This window comes from Asterias amurensis, chromosome 11 (genome assembly GCF_032118995.1).
Source record: "Asterias amurensis chromosome 11, ASM3211899v1".
NCBI lineage: Eukaryota > Metazoa > Echinodermata > Asteroidea > Forcipulatida > Asteriidae > Asterias > Asterias amurensis.
Genome location: NC_092658.1, coordinates 16,286,334 through 16,305,307, shown reverse-complemented (window position 1 = coordinate 16,305,307; position 18,974 = coordinate 16,286,334). Strand labels below are relative to the sequence as shown.

The 18,974-nt window shown below is 37.8% G+C and overlaps 1 protein-coding gene and 1 long non-coding RNA gene across 2 annotated transcripts; one reads left to right on the top strand and one right to left on the bottom strand.

Moving 5' to 3' along the window:
• The first annotated feature begins 754 nt into the window (after positions 1 to 754).
• LOC139943986 (uncharacterized) lies at positions 755 to 14,151 on the top strand. Its single transcript, XM_071940909.1, has 13 exons — positions 755 to 878; positions 2,399 to 2,562; positions 4,698 to 4,878; positions 5,216 to 5,330; positions 6,384 to 6,599; positions 7,327 to 7,522; positions 7,833 to 7,992; positions 8,525 to 8,749; positions 9,311 to 9,443; positions 10,401 to 10,598; positions 11,386 to 12,041; positions 12,721 to 12,838; positions 13,311 to 14,151. Exons 2-13 carry the CDS (start codon positions 2,424 to 2,426, stop codon positions 13,710 to 13,712), a joined length of 2,739 nt encoding a protein of 912 aa, XP_071797010.1. The 5' UTR covers positions 755 to 878; positions 2,399 to 2,423; the 3' UTR covers positions 13,713 to 14,151.
• A 2,319-nt stretch (positions 14,152 to 16,470) lies between these two features.
• LOC139944603 (uncharacterized) lies at positions 16,471 to 18,753 on the bottom strand. The gene is made up of 4 exons (XR_011786985.1): positions 18,655 to 18,753; positions 18,016 to 18,117; positions 17,382 to 17,475; positions 16,471 to 16,914 (listed from the first exon to the last, which is right to left on the bottom strand). It is a non-coding gene; the product is annotated as an uncharacterized lncRNA (long non-coding RNA).
• Between the last annotated feature and the right edge of the window lie 221 nt (positions 18,754 to 18,974).

The window sequence follows — 18,974 nt, the reverse complement described above, 5'->3', positions numbered from 1 at the left end:
CATTATCATAATACTAATAGGGCATTTGATAGAAACAAATGTAAAGTTAGTTTGCTTTATTGCATTTCAATCAGAAACTTTTTCATACTTCAAACTATCGATCGTCATGTTTTCCCCCCATTTCTATTCTCAATTTACAACTTCAACTGACAGACTCAAACCCGACCAAGTGCACATTAATTTACCCGTTTGAAGGAATTGCGCCGCCATTGTTGGGCCGCGTGTTTATGCACGCAGCATAGCGCAATGTCCTATCCAGTCAGTATAATGGAGATCAATGGGCCCCTGAACATCAGCCGATCGCGCCAAACAATTCCTGCACAATCGGCCGATCGCGCAAAACCATTCCTGCACAATCGGCCGATCACTCATAACCATTCCTGCACAATCGGCCGATCGCGCAAAATCGTTCCTGCACAATCGGCCGATCGCGCCGAGCCATTCCCGCACGATCGGTTGATCGCGCATGTTCGTTGCCGAATGTTGCGCGATCGACCGATTGTTGCGCGATCGACCGATTGCTGCGCGATCGACCGATTGCTGCGCGATCGACCGATTGCTGCGCGACCAATAGATATTTCAATAGCGCAGCGCGATCGGTCGATAGCGCAGCGCGATCGGTTGATCGCGCAGATTGACCGATCGCGCCCAACAATATAATGTTGAGACTCAGCAGAAATGTACTTTTCTTGTTCAGAAAGGAGTGAATAAATCAATTGCCACCTGTTGCTCTAGTTGCATGCTGCTTGTCAAATGGGGGCGCTATTCACACAGGGATTTTGACATTTCTGACTGTTTAGCAACGTCCGCAGCGTTTTGTATAGCAACAATTATGTCAAACGTGGGTAAAGTGAGCTCTCCAAAGAGAACATAAATAGGTAAGCTCTTAACTGACTCAAATTAAATCCATGGGACATGTTATTCAATAACAATAACTTATTGTTAGTTACGATAACGTTACCCTCCTGCCGACGGCGTAGCCGGAGGGTCGGCAGGAGGGTTACTGGTTACGTTATCCCAACAGGGGCATAGGCCTATATAAAAACGCGTGTGCATGTGGCTAGACTACTGCTACACGTAGCTGTCACGGGGTGGGTGACGGGTGGACTGGCAATGGCTGGCCATGTATTGTTACTTGTACTCTCCATGCTTGTATCATGGAGGAGTTCTTCCTCCATGCTTGTATGTAGTCAAAAACATGGAAGTAGAAAAATAGCGGATAATTTTCCGGTCGTCGCCACCAATTTATCCGCCGTTAATTAACTCCAAAACCACTGAATTTTTTTCTTACCTGAGAAGAAGGGTTACCGCATATATACATTTTTTTTCCTTTTTTTTTTGTTGAACCGCTCCCCTATAAAAACCACTTTTTCTAAATTATTCATCCTAGCCCATTCGATTGAAAACATCCTCAGGTGCAAAAAAAAAAAAAAAAAAAAAAAAACAGGCCGGAAGTTGGTGGCGAGGTCGTACAATTTTTCCAAAATACCCAACCCTAGCCAAGAGCCACAAGGCCAAGGGACAGTTCGCCATGGTATGGAGGTTTAAAAAAAAAAAAAATATGCAAGTCGCCTGACACACAAGGCCTGAAGGCCACTTCAAGGAATCTAGGTGTGGGCTACAGTTTTTTTCCAGAGGCCGTTACCACCTACTCCTAGGGCTGAAACAGGGTTAACCCCTTTACAGTCCATACGGATGTAGGCTTGGGTATCATCAATTCGAAGACTGGTCGGTAGAGCAGAAAGCACTACCTCCCCAATTTTATGTAGCAAGTGTCACGAGTACAACGACTTTTGGGGTTTGTTGACGCAGTGCTAGTCTGCTAGCATGGCTAGTGCTTGATTTACTTACTTTCCGCGTCTTTACCTATGCACCATTTGCACAGTGTAAAGTAAGCTCAGTGCGCACTTACTTGTTAATTAGACTAATAAGAGTTTAGACCCCCCCCAAAAAAAAAAAAACAACAACAACAAAACAATAAAACGCTGGATTCACCAACATTAGGGTGGTGACACTGGAGGAATTTTTTTGCGAGATTTAACCTGGTTTTCCATTCTTGTTTTTTCCTGAGTTGTATTGAGTGTGCAGCCTTTGAAGTTTGGTTTGGCATAAGTTACATAAATTAATCTATAAATTAAAAGTGGATTGTATTACTATTAGAGGCATTCGATACTAAATTTCAATGCAAAGCCATTATGCCATGGAAAATAAGGGCCACAGGCAAATAAGTACTTTTTTAAAAAGTATGCTAACTGTGCTTCAAAAAGGAGTGGTTTCTCACAATGTTTTGTTAAAAAATATCAACAGCTCTGTCTCCATTGCTCATTACCAGCAATTGTGTAAAAGTTTTTGTCATAGTTTCCAATGCATTTAAATGTTTTTTTTTTTTTCTTTGAAGCAAGTCATCTTAGCAGTGTGTGACAATGGCAGGATTCTTGGTCAAAGACACGCTAACCGTGCTGACACAGAATGGGGAGTGCAACATCCAACTTTGTCTTGGTGACATCACTAAACTGAAACATAAAGACAAAGTGGACGTTATTCTCATCTCAGCTTTCCAATGTAAGTCATTCGTACAAGAATAGTGTTTTGGGTGTGGTTGAATGGTTTTAAGAGTATCAAATTCAAGTTCTGGTGGGTAAGTCATCAGAGTGTGGGTTCGCGTCTCGATCGTGACACTTATATACGGTGTCCTTAAGCAAGAGACTTTACTACACGTACAATGTACAAGTATGCTTCTCTTCACCCAGGGGTATAAATGGGTGCCTGCGAGGGTAGAGGTTGATATTGTTAATGAAAAGCCTTTGGAGCGCACCGATTGCCCAGATTATTTATTCCCCAGGGAGCTGAGAAAGATAACAAGGAATGTTATTGGCCCATGACCAGGGCACTATAATGTAAAGCGCATTGAGACGGTTATTGTGAAGTGCGCTTTTTATTAATGCTATCATTTCCAGATATTATAACTTTTCCAGATATACCCAAAATGCATACTTGTACAGGCCTTGAACTTGGCTCTTGAAGGGCACAGCAATTTTGCTTTATTAAAGGAACACGTTGCCTTGGATCGGTCGAGTTGGTCTTTGAAAAGCGTTTGTAACCGTTTTTTATAAAATGCATATGGGTAGAAAGATGTTGTAAAAGTAGAATACAATGATCTACACAAACATGCCTCGAAATTGCACGGTTTTCCTTTTACCTCGTCGACTAACACGGTCGGCCATTTGTGGGAGTCAAACTTTTGACTCCCATAAATGGCCGACCGTGTTAGTTCGCACAGTAAAAGGAAAACCACACAATTTCGAGGCAAACTTGTGTGGATCATTGTATTCTACTTTCAAAACATCTTTCCAACCATATGCATTTTACATAAAAAAGGTTACAAACGCTTTTTATAGACCAACTCGACCGATCCAAGGCAACGTGTTCCTTTAAGGGGCACCTTTTTGAGGAAACTATAGATTTGTATGGGAATATTGCAAATGGCACAACAGCAGCAAAAGTAAAGTGCACCATGACAGTTGCTGTGGGTTTAGTAGGGACAATACTAATTATTTATCCTAAAAGAAATTACAAATGATTTTCTATTGTTTTAGCTTGAATAAATTTTGTTTACGTGCACTAAAAACCACTCATAGTCTCCATTAAATTGAAAATGTATTCAGTACACAAAGGTTTTATGAATCCAAGTTCTCAAAATGCAAATATTATGTCAAGACACCTTTTTAAAATTGCTTATACCATGTATACTTTGTAAATATTGCATAGTTTGAGGTTTCTACTCTTTTAAACACACAAAAATTAATTTACTTTTGCCAGTGTCTACCCTAATTGCAAAGTTTGACAATTGGCTCAAATTTCCTGAATTATTTGTTATAGAATCTGTATTGCATTCTATATAGCCTTGAACCCCAATCAATGTTGGCTGACTGTGTTAGTATTTAGTGTAAATATTCCAGAGCTACGTGTATGCTTCACTGTAAATATGACCTACATGGTGTGTTTGTTTGGTTTTATTGCCATTTTTAACTTGGCTCTATTTTCATTGTTGATGGTAGTTTTGCACAGTTGTCAAGGACCATTAAAGACTATAGCTTTACTAGGTATGGGAAATTGTGCCTGGTATGGGATTTGTGTACACTTTGCAGTATCTCGACTCTTGACACTCCAAACCCAATGGTTACTGCTTTTAAACCTTTAGGACTCTAGGTTAATGATAGTGGCCCTCACTTGTTGGGTCAAAGGGAGGCTTGTTTAAAAAACAAAGTTCCAGGAACATTACAGAATTGTTTTTTCCGAGAAAAAAAACAGTTGCTGGCAGTGAAATGTAATCCACCAAACATAAACTGACAAACCTGTAGAAGTTTGAGATTGATTGGCCATCTGGGTCAACAGAAAATAGCGAAAAACCAATTATGTATGACATTGATTTAAAAATAAAAGAATAAAACGCTCACTGAACAATCAACTCCAAAGGGAAATTAGTTTTAACTTTTTCTCATCGAGTGTGACATTTCAGACAGAAATATTTCAAGGGATGTTTTCTATTATCATCACCATAAGACCTTTTAAGTTTTATGTAAATCTGTGACCTTGGGTAATGTGTTTTTTTTTCATACCAAATCCTGTAATGTTCCTATAAATAAAAATAGGCCTGCCCACTTTTTAACGAAAATAAATGTAATTTCTCTTTGCAGCTGATTACACCCCGAGCGTATCGTCTGTGATTGGTTCTCTGCTTCGTAATCTGAATATCAGCGTCCGGGATCTAGCCAGGGACAAGGAGGAGGATCTGAGGCAGTTGTATCATTGCTGGTGGTCCAAGCCTCTCCCAGAGGACAAACCTTACCAGAGATTGCTCTGCTTTGAAACAAAAACGTAAGGTTTCATCAACAGTATTGTATTAAAAAGATTGGGGTACTTTTTGTAACACAAAACACAATGTCCACAGATTTACATTAAACTTACATTAAACTTACACAGTATGATGATAAAGATAGTAGAAGGCTTCCCTTAAAAATATTACTTGAAACCAGAACATACTGTACATAAGGTTTCATCCACAGTATTGTGTTAAAGGACATTGATAATAAACAATATTGTTGATGTGCCTAGCTTGTTTTTTTGCCGTAGCGCAGCTCTATAACTTTTGGCCAGATCTCAGATTGCAGTAGTTAAACAACATTTTTTTAATTGAAGTTTTTCTATTGAACAGATTTGGATCAAGGCGTCCACAGGAGTTGGTCGGTGATGTTTTTAGATGTCTGGTACCCATACTTAACAACCAAGATGGCACAGTGATTACTCCAATGTTGAACACAGGGGACCAGGTGAGTGGCACATCTTACACATACATACAACAGAGCATTTATAAAATTTGCATGCCTGGTGATGTATCAATGTATTGGTAGTAGAGAAGTCTAACATGTCTAAGGAACACCCAGCAAGTAGATATATTCGATGATGTTACCACAAACCAAATGTGCATGAATGGTTCTATTACCAACTGTATGGGTGGTACTACTAAAAAAGAAATCATTTTGATATTTATGCGACTATTCTTATGTTGGCGTTGTAACGGCTCCTTCACTTTAAAACACCCTTTGGAACAACCTTCCACTGATCATTTGGAAGTCGATGACAATCGAGCTGTTCAAGTCTCGCCTGAAAACTCATCATTTTAAACAATATTTGTTTACATTGTAAATTATTTGAATTTATTTGTCATTAAAATTCATAAACTGTTTTAAATTTGTAAGCTCCTCTGGGCTGGTCTAATGTATTTTATTTTAGGCAGTGGACACTATTGGTAATTACTCAAAATAATTATTAGCATCAAACCTTACTTGGTAACGATCAATGGAGAGATCAATGTTGATAGTATAAAACATTGTGTGAAACGGCTCCCTCTGAAGTGATAACATAGTTTTTGAGAAAGAAGTAATATTCCACAAATTTGATTTCGAGACCTCAGAATTAGAATTTGAGGTCTCGAAGTCAAGCATCATCTGAAAGCACACAACTTCGTGTGACAAGAGTGTTTTGTCTTCCCCAGTTATCTCGCAACTTCAACGACCAATTGAGCTCAAATTTTCACAGGTTTGTTGTTTATGCATATGTTGAGATACACCAAGTAAGAAGTTTGGTCTTAGACAATTACCAATAGTGTCCAGTGTCTTAAACTCATTTGTTTATTATCCAGCGCATTGAGGCGCAGCCGATCTGCAGCTGTTTGTGCTGTACACGTTTATCTTTTATTACCGTATTTTCCTGCGGATAAGACGCGTCTTATCTGACTTTTTAGACCTCCAAAACATTAGTGCGTCTTATCTTTCGGTGCGCCTTGTGTGCTGACAATTGATTTATTTGTTATGTTATGACAGGGTTATGGGAGAGTTGTCATGCTGAAGGGAATGGTTGAAGCGGCAGTCAATTGGATGAAAGCTGGGCTCCCTCTCCGTAAACTCATGATAGTCCTGTATTGCCGTGGTGATGATGATGATGCGCTTGAGACATCTGGTGCTAAGCAGTTTAGTCGTGTCTTTAAGCAGTTTGCTGATCTTAAAGACCAGTACATGATGAAGGACTTGACACCTAAGGTAAATCAAGATCTTGATGAATGCTTTTATTTTTTATATTTTTTATGAGAGCTAGTCTAATATCACAAGGCTGTGGATGGCCACTTAGAGGTGAGGGCAACTGTCATCAGGGGCATGTTGCCATCTACTCCTTGGGCTGAAACAGGGTTACCCTGTCACAGTCCGTAAGGATTTAGGCATGGGTATCATCCACTAGGAGCCTGGTTTAGCAGAATGCACAACCTTCCAAACTGTTACCAAAGGAATTATGGTTAAGTGCCTTGCTCAAGGGCACAAGTATTATGACCATGATTTAAACCCACACTCTGCTGCTGACAACACCCGAACTTGTGTCTAATGACCTAGACCACTCCGCCATGACACGCCTTATGGGTTCTTCTTTGTAAACTTCAAGATTTCCATGTTCTTTAATTTTCTGTAATGTAACTAAGGCTGGGTTTTTCAAAAAGACTATATTCTTTAAATCCTGATGCAAAACTAATATCTATTAAATCGTTGCAGTAACCGCTACTGGCACATGGAGTTTGAACTGCCTGTATCTATTGGGACAGCTCGATGGTCTAGTGGTAAGACATGTGCTTGAGCAATGCAGGTCGTGGGTTTGAGTATAAACTGGCCTTTAATTAGATACACATTAAAAGTGTAATTGCTCCAAACACTTGTTATTTTTTTCAGTTTTTCTTTACTTTTACTTCCAATCTCTCAATGATATTGTTGTTTATTTCAGGAAGTTACAATAAATTTTGATGTCTACCTGTCCTTCAGCACAGACGACAACGAATTTGCCTCTGTCATCACAGACAAGCTCCTCTCAAATAAGTCTGACATTCGCATCTTTGACAGCAGTCAGAAGATGATCTGTGAGGAGGTTTGGCAGGAGGACATGTATGATGTGATGATGCACAGTTCCAGGGTCATTACAGGTTAGCGTGAGATGGTTTTTGATCTTAAGACTTCTTTCTTAGCAACTTTTTGTGTATAAGAAACTGTATCAAATTGGGACCACCAGCAAATCCTGCCTTTGGCTAGGCTTAAAAAAAGCAGTGGTGTATAAAATTAAATGCTTTGTATACAGAAAAACATCTGCTGACAGGCTTTATGCAACTTGCTCCATACTAGAATTGATTGATTTGGGCTTGGCCTGGTCAACTGTAATCTACCAATAGCCACTGTCAATGCCATCACAAAGGATATACATGTAGCCTTAAACTTAATATGTTGGATTTCTCACAGTGCTGACGCCTAATTACCTTCAAAGCACAGCTTGCATAGAGCAGTACAACATCGCCCTCTGCTGTTCAAGAAATGCAAACAGGAATATGCTGGCACCATTCTACATAAAGGAGAGTAGCCTCCCTACATACATGACCCAAGTGCAATATGTGGACTGCAGGTAACAGCAATTTGTTAGCAGATATTGTGTATATTTATTGAAATCTTTTCATTTCAATTGTAATGCATCATAGCAATATGGTGGCATTTGCAAATGTTAGTTAAGGGTGGGGGCAGAGAGGTCACCCCATATTTGAATGTCTCGCATGAACTGTGAACAAATAACCAGGGCCCAATTTCATGGCTCGTCTGCTTACCATAAAGCAAATAATCGGCACTCACAGAAGCAGGGATTTTCGCACTTACGTCTAGCGTATTTCAAGGGTTAGATGGTGATTAAGCGTTGAATGGTGATTGTAAGTGCAGAATTCGGCTGTAAGCAGGGCCATGAAATTTGGCCAAGCGACAAAATCTTTTTAAATGAAAAAATAATTATTTGAAGAAAAGCAGCTTTTGTGCTGTGTCCTCCATAGTATGAAGTTGACTTTTAGAACCATTACCATACAAAGGGCTAAAACATGTCAATCTGAAATATTGCTAGAAATATGATGACTGAGATTTCAAATGTTAAGTTGAAACTTTGTTTCTGACAGGACCAGTAGTGTGGACCGCATCGGCGATGCATGCCACCAGATTGTTTTGTCCTTCAGTGTCACCTTGAAGGCTAAACCTTTGATGGACCCAACCATCCAGTACGACATCTTCATTTCCTACTCTCATAGCGACTCGGAGAGGGCAAATCACATTGTGAAGTACTTAAAGGCTCTCAACCCAGACCTTAGACTGTTCTTTGATATGCAGGAATTGAAAACAGGTAGGTACATACTACATAGGTGTAGATTGAAAGTAGCTATAAAATATTAGTTATGACAATTTTTATATTTGAGATCAGGATAAACTTTAACCGGAAGGTATACGTTTGGTAACTACTCATACAATTAACGCCAATACAAACTTTGGTTAGAAGCCTACTGCAGCTTTCGATAGTATAGAATTTTGAGATATATTTCACTTCAAAGTAGTGTAGAAATGAAAAAAGATATCTGTACACTTTGCCTTTAATGTCCGTATGTGTGCAAGGTTGTATCTCATCTGAGATAAGACCACTAGGTTTGAATTAAAAGACAGACTACCACCATTTTACATTTAATTTACATCTTCTTGAATCAAATAGTCTGGTGCAAGACATTATACTACGCAGTTTCTTGGAGTAACGATGTTTTTATTTGGAAACAGTTTTAAAGTTTGTTGATATATGCAAGTACCATATATGCAGCTGCTATTGTTGATTTAATCACAAGTAAAGTCTTGAAACAAGGCTAGAGAGGAAGCTGTATTAAAGTGAAACTGTTGTTGTTATATTCCTACTATTTAGGTAGCGCGTGGCAGCGTATGTTGTATCATTCCATAGATGGTTCTCGTGTCATGTTGTCCTTGATATCTAATAAATACTTGAGTTCAGCGGTGTGTCAAGAGGAGTACAATTTAGCTTTGGCTAAACACTGCTCTGAGGTAAGTAAAACCCAGTTCAGACAGGCGCTCCAGAGTCGCGCCAAACCGAATTCTGAATTTAGTACATGAAAAGTTTGATGTCTGCAACAGATAGGAGGGACTGGATGTGCTAGAAGTCGAAAGATCGACTGTTACAGTAGGAATGACTCTGGAGCACATTGGTTTCAGACATCGATATTGTCATGAGCTGAACCTAATGTAAATGTTATGTTAAGGTCGTCTGTATAAAACCAAAATTTAATCGGGTCGACCCAGAGTCGCTCCTAATCTATTTGGTTCGGCGCGACTGTGAAGCGCCTGTCTTAACTGGATGTAAAGCTAAAAGAGTCATAAACAGTGATCATAATAATGCAATGCACCAATACAGGGTCAAATTTCACTGAACTTGTTCAAGTAGTCACATTGATATAAGGAAATACATTTGGAACCGTCTCCCTCATCATACTTCGTTCAGCTGACTAACTTCCCTGTTCAGTGGTTGATTGCTAAGGAACAACTGTCTTTCCCATTATTTAGTACCTTCCCCTTTCTGCTTATTGTAAAGCGCTGTGACACCCAGTGTAAGATAAATGCTGTATAACTGCCCGCTATTATTATCAACCAATGTGAGAAATCAAACGCCTTGTCACACTCCGCAAAACAACATCACTCAAGAACTTGAAGACACAATTTTTCACGTAGACTAACATTTGGTTTAATTTAACGACAAGTATTTAATATCCATCACTTTCACTTTGTATTTTGTTTTCTTTTTGGGTAAGGGCCTTGATAAATTTTTTGGAATTGTATGCACTATTGATCCACATTATTATTAAAAGATACACTGTAGCATGCATTAAGGAAGACCATGTACAATGTACATGTAAATGTGCAAACAGACTTTATTTGTCTTCAGTGTACCAAATATGTTACTTGCGGTTATAAATTAACATAACAAATATTTTTGATTTGTGTCAGGATTCTACCCTCAAGTTGATCCCTCTGTGCATTGAAGATATCTTTGGGGTGACTCCTGATTTCACCAAGGTCAAGATGGTGAATGCTAAAGGTGATAACTTCCTTCAGGCAGCAGATACAACCTGTTCAGCAGTCGTTGATTGGCTGGCTGGGAAGAAGGTTGAGTCAGACCTGAAGGCAGTGTTTGACAAAACTGAGGTGGGTATTGATAGTGCGGCCCTTCCATTGCAACACAGTTAAACTCAGGCATGATGTTCTTCCTTTTTAAGTTGGATTTCGAAAATTTTGAAAATTTAAATCAAAGGCAACACCTTGTGTGCATCTAGGTCAGCCCTGGTACTCAATAAAATATTCCTACTTTTTTCCCAAGGACTAAATATCATGGCTGTTAACTGACATTTTAAGAAAGCATGTACAGGGATAAGCTGTTTTGCCATGAAAATGGAACAAAGGTGTAAAAGAAGCCAAGATAAGACATGTTATATTCACACTTATACATTGAAACTTTGAATAGAAAAGTTCCCTCGAACTACCAAGGAATAATATTGTTTAAAAAACACAAATGTTTGAGTTTGGCTGTTTGCCATAGAAGGGCAGAGTGGTTGTGGCCACTACTCTGTTAATACGGAATGGAGTTCAATTACATACGTGTATGTATGTGTTTTTAAAACAGATTATAATGATTTGATTGATGGTACGATATTTTTGCATAAACAGCCAGCACGCACTACGGTAAAATTAGTGAATCTTTTTGTTGTTAATAATCATTAAAGGCCTACACCATGGAGATGAATGCAGGGCATGGTCCTCTCTGAGAAGCAATGCCAACATCTTGGTCATGGGCTCTGTATTCAATAGCAATTATGAACCCTGAGTCTTATGATTGCAAAAAGGGTTTAGACTATTGTACCCTTTATTACTTGCATTATTTTGAATCAAGGCAAAGATAACTGGGCTAAAGTTTTTTATTATTATTTTGAACCAGGACTTGATACTTGATGTGGACACAGTTTTGGAAAGCATGCGCCGTCTTCGTTTCCAAGAGAAGTATGGTGACAAATGGAATCTGATTAAGAAAGAGCTGAAATTTCCAACGCATCTTCTTGACTCTTTGCCAAACAGCCTTGAGATTGCTAGTGATAAAGACGACGATGCTAGTAAGTGCGATGTTGCATTCAGCTACGCTAAGGAGGATAAAAAATATGCCATCTATCTCGCTGAGAGGTTTGGTCTGGTTTCCGGTCTCGTGGTCAACACCCAACCCTCGTCTGACCTTGAACGACTCTCTCTCATCGATCAAGCCAAACACATCATCGTCATCCTATCCCCACATTACATTGACTCTCTGGAGAAATGTGAAGAGTTCAACATAGCCCTGTCTCGTCAGCGAATGGTTTCTAGACGGATTTTATTCGCAGTGCAAGTCCACGTTCTTCCACAACGACCCACGTACTTTCGACTGGTACAGTCTGATTTCAATTCAGCAGACAAAATGTGGCCCGAGTTGTGCAATTCAGACAGGATGACGTTTGGCCCCACCTTAGATGTGCTTGACTCACACCATTTTGATATCTTTGCACCTACTAAGTTTGCTCTTCATGTTGCAGCGTTGGAGATATTAGAGGAGATTAAGACACAGAGGTATTTCATTTTGTTTCCTTGTGTATAGTTAACCCTCCTACTATCTGACCATTTAATATCATCCACTCTGGTGTTTAAATAATATCAACTTCCAAAATGATAACATGTGTGCAAAGTGCAAGGCCGAGCAAATAATAGCACCGGACTTAAGCTGTGGTGTTTCTGATCAGCAGAGTGTGGGTTCAAGTCCCGGTCCTGACACTTGTGTCCCATTAGCAAGACACTCAACCATTATTGCCTCTCAGACCATGAATAGTGCTTTAAAGGAATAGGTCTCATACTTGAAAACAAAGCTACAAATACCTTGCATGAGAAAATACTGAGCGCTTTGATATGCCTGTAGGGGTGTGATAAATGGCTCAGTAAGAACCAAATTTTATTATTGTTATTATCATGCATGTGTAAATTTATCTAAAACCACTCATTTGACAATTATAAAATTCGAAATTTATATTTTTAATGAGTCTTAACAAAACAAATGAAAATGTAAATCTTAAAAGAAAAACAATCTCACCGCATTACCTATGAGCTTCTGATGTCACAAATTGGACTCGAACCCACACTCTGCTGATCAAAAATTGGTGTTCTTAACGGCAAGGCCATGACACGTATAATAGAAAATGTACAATCAAATCAAGTTGTTTTCTTGATTGACAGAAGTTTGTGTTTCACTCAACAGATTAACTCCTGAATCGACAAGTGGTGTCAAGCCATCGTCGACTCTCAGAAACATATTGGCAATCAAGGGAGAAACAGATCAAGCTTTTGGGGAAGGAAGTACAGATTCTGTAGGAGAGGTAAGGTGTCAGGTTTGAATATTTTCATGCGGTTTCTTCTTAAACAGAAACTTTTGGAAATGTAGGTTTTTGTACGCAGCCATATTTTCTTCCGTTTTACTTTTCTTGTTGAGTAATTCTAAAGTTTTGTTTCTCTGACACAAACAAGTTTGTTTTTAAATGAACTAAGAATCATTATGACTTGCAGTGTCCTGTAATAAATAATGTGTAATGCCCTGCATTTCAGAACATTTAAAATATAGATTCAAGAAACAATGACAGCAGCTAAAGGCATTAGCATAAATTCAAATCTGAGTTCCAAAGCTTTTGTCAGTAAAAATTTATGTTAAAAAACAAGGATGATTTATACTTTGCCCCGTCGTACACAGGTTTAATAAGCAATGGCAACTACTCGGGTTCAAAAAATGGAGGGTGAAATTTGTCTTCATCTCTGCCACAGTAAACTAAGTTGATTTTTTATTTTTTATTTCAGTATCTACTGTCATTGCACTTCCAAGTAAACAACAGCGGACAGCTACCTTCACAAGTTGACCCTGTGAAGCAGCCACCTTCAGAGAACTTCTCAGTGAAAGAGGAACAATCAAATGATCAAACAACATCTAATAATAACTCAGCTCAAGATACACCGGATGGAACTGGTTCTAACCAGTCAGTCCCTTGTACAGAGGAACTAGTTTTGACTGGTTCACAACCTTCCAACCACCGGAGGACGGCTGAAACATGTGCTGATAATGGTATACAGATTGAACCAGAACCGGTTGCTGAGGGGAGTTCAAACCAGCAAGGTAAAGCAGCTGATACCAGTTCAAACCAGTCAGCTGGACAAGAACAAAATGATCAAAGGAAAGGTAGCGTGTCGTGCCTTGTTCTGTGAAGTCCAGGGCCAAATTTCATACAGCTGCTTAAGTGAAAAATTTGCTTTTAAAGCACAAAAATAGCTTGCTTATTTTACACATGTTACTGGCCAAAATTTAATGCCATATGCATTGCTTGTGACTGGTATTTAGCCGTTGTTTACTTAGCATAACAATTAAGTGCAGTGTTGGCTGGTAATCTGGTTTTACTAAGCAAGGATTTTGTGCTTAAGCAGCTCTATGAAATTTGCGCCAGAACTCAGAGTATCAGAGAAGCAATACTGTGCCTTTTTTTAGCAGAGCTATATTTATCAAGGTAAAATCTATTCTGCAATATTTTCAAAGGGTATTAATTACTTCATACAAAGGTTTTTGCACTATATATATTTTATAAATTGTTGCAAATTATTTTTTCAAGTATAGGCATGTTTATATAGCACCTTAAAGGAACACGTTGCCTTGGATCGGTCGAGTTGGTCTTTGAAAAGCATTTGTAACCGTTTTTTATAAAATGCATATGGGTAGAAAGATGTTGTAAAAGTAGAATACAATGATCCACACAAACATGCCTCGAAATTGCGTGGTTTTCCTTTTACCTCGTCGACTAACATGTCGGCCATTTATGGGGGTCAAAATTTTGACTCCCATAAATGGCCGACCATGTTAGTTCGCACAGTAAAAGGAAAACCACGCAATTTCGAGGCAAACTTGTGTGGATCATTGTATTCTACTTTTAAAACATCTTTCCAACCATATGCATTTTATAAAAAACGGTTACAAACTCTTTTGTTTTGACCAACTCGTCCGATCCAAGGCAACGTGTTCCTTTAAGTATTTATTTTAATGATAATCATTTCATGCCTTTATACATTTTCAGGATATAAGTGCACTTTATTATTTGGTGTACAGTTTTTTTTATGGTTCTGATTTGATGCCATAAATGGCAGTGGACACTATTGGTAATTACGCAAAATAATTGTAAGCATAAAACCTTACTTGGTCACAAGTATGGGGAGCTGTTGATAGTATAAAAAATTGTGAGAAACGGCTCCCTCTGAAGTAATGCAGTTTTTGAGACAGAAGTTATTTTCCACGAATTTGATTGTGAGATCTCAGAATTAGATTTTGATGTCTCAAAATCAAGCATCTGAAAGCACACAACTTCAAGTGACAAGGGTGTTTTTTCTTTCTTTATTAATAATTATCTCACAACTTCGACGACCAATTGAGCTAAACTTTTCACAGGTTTGTTACTATATGCGTATGTTGAGATACACCAATTAAGAAGACCGGTCTTTGACAGTTGCCAATAGTGTCTGGAGTCTTTAAACAAACAAACAAACAAACGTTGGATAATTAGTAACATGGTCAGTCAAACAGTTTTGTAGAATGTCCAGAGATGGCAGAGAACTTAAGGAGCCAGCCAAATACATTTTTTCATGTAAACACAAACACCATGTACTGATATGGTGTTGAAGGTTATAGTCACTACAAACGTCAAACAGAAAAACAACAAAGGATTAAATAATTTAAATATATTAAAATATGCAATAAAATAATTGAATTGTAAGATTAATAGAAATGAAATTGTTTAAACACAACCACAGAGTTCTATGAATTAAATAAACTTGATATTTAAAATACTTAATATTTTTGCAGAAAATAATTCTGGATTATGTGTGCCTTAAATCTAACTATTTCAAGATTTTGTATCACTTTTAGCTACAAAAAAATTACCTAGTCAAAGTACATGTAGTAATTTAAACAATATTTCAGAAATAAAATTATTGAATGGATTTTTTTTTGTTTTTATCCAACAGCATCGAAGCTTTTTATTAACATAAGCATTACATTTGTTTTTCTCCCGAGGAGATTTGATCACTACAAACATGTGTAGGGCTAAAATATACTTTATCTTTCCCCCCCCCCAAAAAAAAATATCATTACACTGTATTCGTTAAACCAGGGATATGCCTTTTACTGAACAGCTATTAAAAAAAAAACATTTTATTTGAAAAGTTGTTTGAATGTTTGGGTGAATGAGATTGAATAAGAAATATGATGGAAAATCAGATATTTTATTCAAACTTGTACTATTAATGTCTATATAAATGTTTTCCTTTCATACCTTTTGGTGGCAAGATTTGTGTACCAAGCAGACTCCTGGGGCCAAATTAATCTAAAGGTTTCACAGGTTTGTTATAATGTTAATGCTTTGTCACAAAGTGTGGCAACTGGCTTTTGACAATAATTACCAATGTTTCCCTGCACACACAATGAAATTGTATGTTTATATTTTAGCCTAAAACTCAACAGGAGATAGAAATAGATACACAAATTAAGAGTAATTGTTTTATGCACATATTTAGTCTACATGTACCTGCCATTGTCTTTGGTTTAATTTAGCCAAGTTTTAATCAAGAATATTGTATCAAATGAATTTTGGAGATTGTTAATACATAAAGGCCTACTTTACATTCACAAACAAATTAACTGCCAAAAAATTATAAGTGTAGTGTTGAAATTGTATAGTTTGAAAAATGTTTTGTATATGATACAATTTCTAATAAATAGTAAGACCTCCTGATAATAAACAAGGACTATGAACTATTTAATGACTAGAGAGATACTCATTCTTGTCTGCAATCAAACTATGACGGTAATAGAACAGCCACCCCACCCCACCACCAACCCCCACACGACCACACCCCATCCAACCACACCCCATCCAACCACACCCCACCCAACCGACCACCCCCCTACCAAACCAGCAATTCCTATAAAATGTGTAGTTTGTGTTTTTTAAACAAATTGCCCAAGGAAGTTTTTATGTGGCTCTCCTGTACAAATTGTGATGGCTTAGTAACATCGTTACGCGTCTTTGACCAATCACTGTGATATGAAAAACAAGTATTGAGTAAACTTTTACTTATTATTAATTATCATAATTGTTTGAACAAAGCGATCCTGATATGTAAGGAAGTTTATTAAGATTTAGTTAAAAACAATTTTGCAACCATTATTTTTCTCATGAAATTACTTTACACTTCAGTGTGTTCTTATGCAAATTAGTTTCTTGAAGCCCTGGATTGGTAAAGAGATTGCAGATATTCCACAGAAGTTTTACACCTGTCTTTGCTATTAGTTCCATAGCTAGGTCTGTTATCTCGTCAAGATTACGGTTTGTCTCTTCCACTGTTGCACCTCCAGGAGCTTACATCCCTGTCAAAGAAATCAAAACAATGGGTTGTTGATGATTGTATGTCTTCAGGCTACTCATTTAATGTGGAGTTCAGCTAAAAATTATTTTTGTAGAAGGATTGTGATTAGTAAAGGTTGATAAGTATTTGCAACTAAAGGGCTTCAAAGTTTATCAATCTTTACCCATCACAATCCTTGTACAATTCTTCTGCAAAAAATAATAGTTTGAAAAGCTCCAACATCACAATTGAGGTGGCAAGCTGTTATCTTTGTAACTGTACTAAAGTGCTTTAGAGGTGGTTTAGACTTAGAGGCAGTACATGACCATTTTGATACCCTCCAGGCTTTTAAAAACTGGTCTCCCTTCGTTTCATTTATGTCTAATTCCATAATTTGTAACCTTCTTTTACACTGAGCAATTATTTTATTATTCTAATCTACTTGTTAGGGTTCAAGTTTTAAATTATTGGTAAATAACTTCAACAAACCTGTCATGGAAAGTCCAGTACTTGACTCCAAGTTTACTGTAAAATTCAAAAGCACCTCAGAGATGTCTCTTTGCATTGTCCATGCCCACGGTTCCTAAAATTAAACAAGTGGCTAAGAGTTATTGCAATTCTTTTTTTATTCTTAGCTTAAGTAAAGTAGATGCTGACAGATTTCCAACACATGTTAACTTACAGTTAGATGGCTGCTTTGAAATGGGACAAGATCTATTGTGTGAAATGAACACTTTGAGTTTAAGGACTTCAGCCTTGTGTGTTTCATGCTTGCTTGAGAAGTTTTAGAAATTTCAACTTGTGTATGTTCTTTACAAGATAATTCAAAGGCATCTTATAAAACTTGCTAAAACAATATTTAACTTTTAAAAAAATAAAAAATAATCTGGGGGCCCCAATTTCATAAAGCAAAGAATATGTTTGCTTAGCATAAATAGGTTACCAGCAAAAGTACTGTAAATTTACCATTGCTGTGGCTGGTACTCCACTCATTTCTTGCTTAGAATAGGAAATTGCAATTAAAGCATAGTTTTCTGCTAAACAGGTAGTGAGGATGGGCCATGATCATCTGAAAAGTTGCATGCTTGATTTCAACTTTGTACCATGACTCAAACAAACTTACCATCATCCCCTGGTCTCTTTATGGTTGGTGTTCCATTCTAAGCCAACTCCCCTGAAGGTATGCCAGTAGCGACGATGCCTCCATTGAATGCCCATGGATCACCTGAAAACAAGAAAAAAATAATATAGAACTTCTATATATTGTTTACAAAATCTGGCAGGGTATGAGATGCTACCATTTCCAAACTTTTTTTATTGACAAAATATAAAAGTGTTAAAAGTTATAGTTATATATATATATTCAAATGATATGTTTTAATATATTAGATAATAGTGATAAACTAGGGTCGGGAACTTGCAAGGAAAACAAGGGGGGTTTAATTTGTGTTATCCACACAAAAGAAAAAATGGTCACCTGCCACAATCAACATTTATTTTGAGAACAAGAGTATTTTTGCAAGGTTTGTTGCTTGCTCTAATGGTTTATTGCATGTCCTTCTTTTATTGACATATTGATTCCCTGAACCACGGAGCAATTAAACTAGCCTGAACCTACGGTACGGTACGTGGCCGGGTGGACATCAGTCAATTTTACAGGTGTGTATTCAGTTTTACACCTGTCCGCTACATTACAGAACACTCCAAGACTCGATCTATCACAACTTGAAGTAACTGAATGTGTAAACTAATTGTCACTTACCCGAGAAACTTTACCAGAACTTCCATTGAGTGAGTTCCCAAACAAACAGGCTCTTTTTGAATTCGATTCTTGTGACATGGTAACAAAATCCAATCAAAGTTTTTAACATGTAAAGAAACTTTAGCCAACACAACAGTGCCAGGGCGCCCCCAGTTTGTGTGTCGGGTCGATTGCAGTTGTAAACATAAACAAAGGTCAAAGTTCGCGGGCTGATGGCATTGTATCCAGGGTTGCACGGATTTCATGTGTTTATAATTTTTGCCCCATTTCCCATTTTGTTTCCAGACTACAGTCAGTTAGGCCTACTTCCATGGCTAGGC